Source organism: Balaenoptera ricei, chromosome 6 (genome assembly GCF_028023285.1).
Source record: "Balaenoptera ricei isolate mBalRic1 chromosome 6, mBalRic1.hap2, whole genome shotgun sequence".
Taxonomy (NCBI): Eukaryota; Metazoa; Chordata; class Mammalia; order Artiodactyla; family Balaenopteridae; genus Balaenoptera; species Balaenoptera ricei.
In genome coordinates, this window is record NC_082644.1 from 80,479,661 (window position 1) to 80,485,660 (window position 6,000).

At 50.9% G+C, this 6,000-nt stretch overlaps 1 protein-coding gene across 1 annotated transcript in view; it reads right to left on the reverse strand.

Moving 5' to 3' along the window:
- The window catches only part of GNA14 (G protein subunit alpha 14), a 208,182-nt gene extending 205,263 nt beyond the window's left edge, over nucleotides 1–2,919 (reverse strand). Inside the window, exon 1 of the mRNA XM_059924961.1 lies at nucleotides 1,723–2,919. Coding sequence (XP_059780944.1) covers nucleotides 1,723–1,846 — 124 coding nt within the window. The 5' untranslated portion in view covers nucleotides 1,847–2,919. The remainder of the gene's footprint in view (nucleotides 1–1,722) is intronic.
- Nucleotides 2,920–6,000: the final 3,081 nt, after the last annotated feature.

A 6,000-nucleotide genomic window follows, 5' to 3' on the forward strand; every position in this document is an offset into this window, starting at 1 on the left:
CCTAACCTCTGGGGGGCCCCTGGGCAAGAGGACAATGAGGGCCCACATAATTACTTTAAACTGCTATCCTCTAGCAGACTGTCACAGAATCCTCCTTCATTGACATATGCAGCTTTATTAACAACCTGGAATGCCAGGTACAATTACAATTCTCAGACCCCTCAGAGTTCTGGGCCAGGTATGAGAGGGCAGCCCCAGCCAATGGACGGAATTCCCACCCAGGCTCCATCTCTCCTCCAGGAAGGCCTCTTGGGCACACCTGTAGGCCCTCAGCCCACATTTCCAGGCTCTTCCACAATCCCAGTACAACTGCCCCATTAGGCACTCCTCAGGGAGGGGGTCTGCTCCCCCTACTTGCACAGAGCAGGCTTGGGGTCTTTGAATTCCCTATTTCAATGGGGGTCTGGGGTGCGGTGGGCAGTGTGGACTCTGGGTGGGCAGTCCGGTCCGCCTGCAGACACCTAGCCCAGTGGGGAGGGGCACAGCCTGGGGAAGGGCAGACCCTGCCCCCCTAAACCCAGGGAATAATTACACAGGGGTTCCCTTGCCCAGGTCTGAAGGCAATACTGACAAAAAGCCTTCTCTATTTTCTTCTAGCTAAATGGACTTTTCTTTCCTTGAAGCTTTCTGGGAGGGTGACTCCTTATATTAAAGATGAATAAACTGGTATAAGAGAGGATTCCTGTCTGGAAGAGATGAAAGAAAAAGTTGAAATATTTGCAACTCTCTAGAAAGATATGATAGCTGCTACCCTGGTCTGAAAGAAGGAAAAGGTAAATATTCCTCAAACAGCAAATGGACTGAACAGGGTTCTATAACGTCAGAAGAGAAGGGATCCTGCCCTACGGCATATTTGGGGCAAACCTTAACATTCTCTTTCCGTTTTTGAAAGTGAGCGTCCCACCTAGGCCTGTGCGGAGGCCAAAATGACCCGACGAAGAACTAGCCAGCGCGGCTGGGGCAGCGGAGTCCCAACGCTAGGAACAAGCATACGAGCACACAGCTGAGTGGATCTGAGCTAGGGAGGTGTGGGCCTTCGGCAAACAGGCCTCCCCAAAGGGACCCCCGGGAGGCAGGCGGGACAGTGGTTAAGGCTTGGGCTTCACCCCGACGACCGACCCGGTATCTGCTGTGCCTTTTCTCAGTCAGGGCAAGTTCGCCAACTTTCCGTCCTCCGTTTTTAATTCTCTAAAACGGAGAAATCACCTGCTCGCATCACTGCGCGCTGATGCCCACAAGGACTTAGCGCAGTTCCGCACTTCGTCAGCTCTCGGTCCCCCGTGCTTGTTTAGACCTGAGAGCGCAGGGGGCAGAGCTAGCGCTGAACCCAAGATGGGGATCAAGCAGCTCCCCACCACCGACCCCCCAACATCCAAGATACGGTTTTGCAGAGGCTGTACGGCGCTGGGGACTGAGGGACGGGGTGGATGAGGCTTTAGGGAGAGAGGCAGGCCACAACGGGAAAAGCAGACGGGGGTCGAATGTTACATCTCAGCCCTGTTTGGGGGTAAGAAAGGGGGTGCCTTCGAACGCCGCCCAGCTGGAAGTGCAAAGGACAGGCCTAAGGGCCCAACTTGCTGCCCTCCGCGAGGCCCCGGGGAGGCGGAGGAAGCTGCGCTGCACCCCGCCCGGCTCCAGGTCCTCCAGGCGGGTCCCACGCGAGGGAAGCGGCCGGGAGGGAAACGCTCGGCGCCCAGGGGTCTGGGAGACGCAGCCACTCACCCAGCAGCAGCAGCTTGAGCTCGCGGCGCGCGTCCTTCTTGTCCCGGCGAAGCTGCCGCTCGATCTCGGCGCTGATGCGCTGCGACTCCTTCTCCTCCGCGGACAGGCAGCAGCAGCCGGCCATGGTGCGCGCAGCCCCCGACGGGCTACGCCGGCCGCTCTCCCGGCCGGTCCGCGACGGCACCCGAGGTCGGAGGGAAAAGACGGGGGGGCGACTCGAGTTTCGGAGTAAAAGGCCGGGACCACTAGGGCTCAATCCCTCCTCGAAGGGTCGGCTCCGGGGCGGGAGCGAATTCGGAGCTCTGGGAACGCTCAAGTGCACCGCAGATCTGGGCTCACCCAGCCCCAAGCTCGCTCGGGGGAGGAGGAGGGCGAGCCGAGGGAGAGAGCGTTGCCGGCCCCCGGAAGATCAGCGCGCCCCTTGGCACAGGAGCGTGACAGTCAGGGAGCGCAGACCGCTCGTGAAAAGTTGGGGCGTCGCTGCCGGGGGCGGTGGGGAGCGGGATCTCCCGGCCTGGGGGTGTCCCAGGCAGGTGGCAGGCAAGGCGTGGGTTGGAGGCAGAGGTCCTTGGCTGGCCCTTTCCTACAAAGTTCTGAAAACCTCGGCAGTGATCGCCGCCTGAGACCGAATGGAAAAGTTCCTGGGGGCCCCCGTGGCTCTATGTGGCAGAAGGAGGTGGAGCTTCTCGAACCCGCAGCCCTGGCGTCTGCCCGAGTTGGCCTTCGGGGCACGCCAAGCCGAGGGCGCCTGGGGGCGAAAGAGGTGAGCAGGGAGCTGGGGCGCGGAGCCCAGGCGTCTCGAGTTTCGGGGAGCGGCCCCCACACCTTTCTGCCTGGTCGTGGCGTCCCGGCGCGGGGAAGGCGGTGGGCGGAGTGGCCGCCAGGCCCAGCTCCCTGTCCGGATTCAGGTTCCGACAGGTGAGTGAAGTTCGCCAACTCGCAGCCTCAACTCCTCCCAGCTGCGAGACGAGCGGAGCCCAGCGTCCGCAGCGCGACGCAGCCCGCGGGCGGCGAAGTTGAGCTCTGCCGACCTGAAATTGAGCCTCTCGCGCCAGCCTCAGCACCACGCACACCGCGGTTTCCTAGACGGGCTCCTTCCGCTTCCCGGACGCCCCAGCCCAGCGCCGGCTCGGCCAAAGCCCTTGGTCAGCTCGGCAGTCTGCCTGCAAGGTGGGGCTGGGCCTGAGCCGGCTGGCGCCGCACTCAGAAGCAGCTGCCCCTGGGTTTAGTTAAATAAGAGAAGTGCGAGAGCGGAGGGTAAATATCCTCCCGGCCCCTTCTTAACCCGCCGGACGAGGAGGGTTGAGGATGTGAGGAATGGGAAACGGCTGGCTACTTTGCATTTTACGATGGGAAAGACTCCTGCTTTGTAAAGAGGGCTGACCCGTTTCCAGCAGCCCCTGGCATGGTCCCTGCCCTAGCCCTGAAGCCTGGTAGCCGCCTTGCAAAGCTGTGTCCGCACAGCCACATTGGCCTGGCTCCTGGAACGTGGGGATCACGTTTGAGCTGCATTCATAAAAACTTAAAAATTAAAAAGCACCTCTTTGTACTCAAATGACACAACAGAATGCGTATTAACAACATCTGATTTTGTCTTGTGTACCTTTTGAGGCAGAGGGCAAAGAGTTTCGCGGGAAATGCAGAAAAGTGAAGGTGCAGGGAGGCGATCCTGGCGTCCACAGCAGTGAGTGTTTTATTTTCCTTCTTTTTAAGTCAGCATGTGCCATGTAAACACTTTATGGCGTTAGGCAATTAGCTAATGCTTCCTCTATTAATAGCAAGCCTAAGTGCCTTTCTTAGGAGTAGCATATATTTAATCAATTCAAACTGAGGAGAATATTGAGTGGAGAGAGTGGTATATGTCATTATATAAAGAACTTGGCATTAGGATGCTATCTGGCTGCAAGGTCTTATTATTTATTTTACAGTTTAGGGAATGTAGAGGAATCAGGCATTAAAAATGCATGTGCATACATTTTTAAATGCATAATTATTTTAGTTTCCTTGCAGGCATAAATTGACAGTAACAGTGACCCCTACAGGAAAGCTTCTGGACATGATATTAGCCATTTAGTCACACATTTCTCTCTTAGCTCTTACAGATTCATTTACAATTTGAGAATAAGACCTCTTAGCTTCTCAAATGAATAATTGCATCATAATTATTAGTAGTTTTTAAATGATTAAAATTAGGACAAATTTGAACTCCCAAGTTAACTGGAATAACTCTCCTGTTAGGTCTAAAGTTGCTAAGATTGCAAGAAAGATATGGAGCGTATTGTTTATGGCAAATCTGCAAAACTTTCCTGGGCTGGTGAACTTGGCAGTGTGTATCAGAAGCCTTAAACATGTCCATCCCCTTTGACCAAACTCGTAATTCTTAAGGGGAGACCCTTAAGAAATAATCGGAGAGGCCAAAGTTTTTATTTCTAATAACAACTCAAAACTATCTAAATGCCCAACAAAGGTGAATAGTTCAAATAAATTATCGTATTATGCATACAATGAGATATTATGTAGTCATTAAATATGTGAATATGTAACAAACATGTGAATAACAAAGATTTGGGGGAAAAACCTCAAAATATATGGAGTGTAAAAGTCTAGATACAAAAATATAAACAGTATGATACAAATTTTATTATGGGAACACACATATGCATTTTTAAGGGACTAAAAGAACATATACCAACAAGGTAAGTTGCTCTGAGTCCTAGCTTTTTGGTTGATTTTAATTCTCTGATATAAAATTATTGGGGGCAGCTTGCATAAAGTAATCTAGGCCCTATTTTCCTCAGCTGTAAAATGAAAGGGGAAGAACCAGAATAAACTCACAGGGATCTCCCAACTCTAATTAATCAATTATTTCTTTGCTGATTTTCACACTTATAAGATAGTATAAAAATAATCATAAACCAAAAGTTGTTATTGACGAGTGGTAGCTAGAGAGGATTGTTAAAACTAGGATATGGCAAGTCAATTATTTTTATACTTCTATTTTTTTAATTCACATCTCTGTTTTCCTTATCTTTAGGATCTGGGGAAGGGATGGGAATAATTTTAAGTTATTGATTCATTTGCAACATTGTTACCAAAATTTGGCTTCTTGTACATTGGTGCCTGATTAAATCTCAGAGACAGAGTTCTGGGGGAAGCAGAAAGAAATAGCTTTATTGCTTTGCCAGGCAAAGGGGGCCACAGGGGGGTAGCGTTTCAAGGCTCTATGTCCCAGCCTGGAGGGGGTAGTGAGGAGTCTTACACTGTTCAAGTAACAGGGTGCGATCATCTAGTGGACATTCTTCTGATTGGTTGGTGGTGAGGTAATCGGGAGTGAGCATCATCAACCTTCTGGTTCCAACTGGTCTGGGGGTCCATGTGCTTGTGGGCAGCATACAGTTAACTTCTAACACCTGGTGGGGCTTTTGGTATCTCCCAGACAGTTCAAAGCACATGGCTCAATATTATCTATAGTCCTTGAGGAAGAACTAAAGGACCTTGACTTTGTTTAATGGCTAAAATATTATTATTTGGTCTTGCTTGACTGTTTTCTTTTCTTTCTGCATTTTCTCACTTCTCTGATTAAATTTATTCTTTGACTAAAGTTTTTCTACAGGCAAAAGGCAGGCGGAGGACATGAGTGGGTGTCTACTCTAGAAAGGCCTCATAGGGTCCTGCTCTGTTACCACATCTTTCCAGGAAGGGGTAGTTTTGAAAAGAAGTCTCAGTAAAAAAGAATATTTGTTTTCTTGGGTTATTCCTGAAGTGCTGCAATTCCATTTCATTCCTCTTGAAGATCAGAGCACAGGCTGAACATGACTTTTCAGATACCTGCCAAGTGCTGGGCTGCAAAGGTGAACTAATTGTCTGAATGTCCATTGAGTCCATGCCAAGCCCATTACCAGGCTCTGGGAATTCAGATACTGAGACATTCCAGATTTTAGGTAGGCTATAGTCTAGTAGAAAGAAGTAAGACTATGACCCTGAAATCTGAAGTCAACCCTCCTTGCGTGGAGCACAGAATCACCTGGTTGGTTCCCCACAGCCTTCAGATGTGCACAGGGGCCCTTCAGCTGAGCCTCATCTCCCATCATTCTCCTGGAACCTCAGACAAATGTAACTCCATGTTCTCCACACCTCTATGTCTTGCTTCATGCGTTCCCTCTTCCAGGAATGCTCTCTCTCACCCCAGACAAAATTAGGTACTTTCTTTCCCAAACACATCTCTTCTGAGACACCATCTCCACCCCTTGTCAGTCAGACCCATCTTTCTCTGCTGCC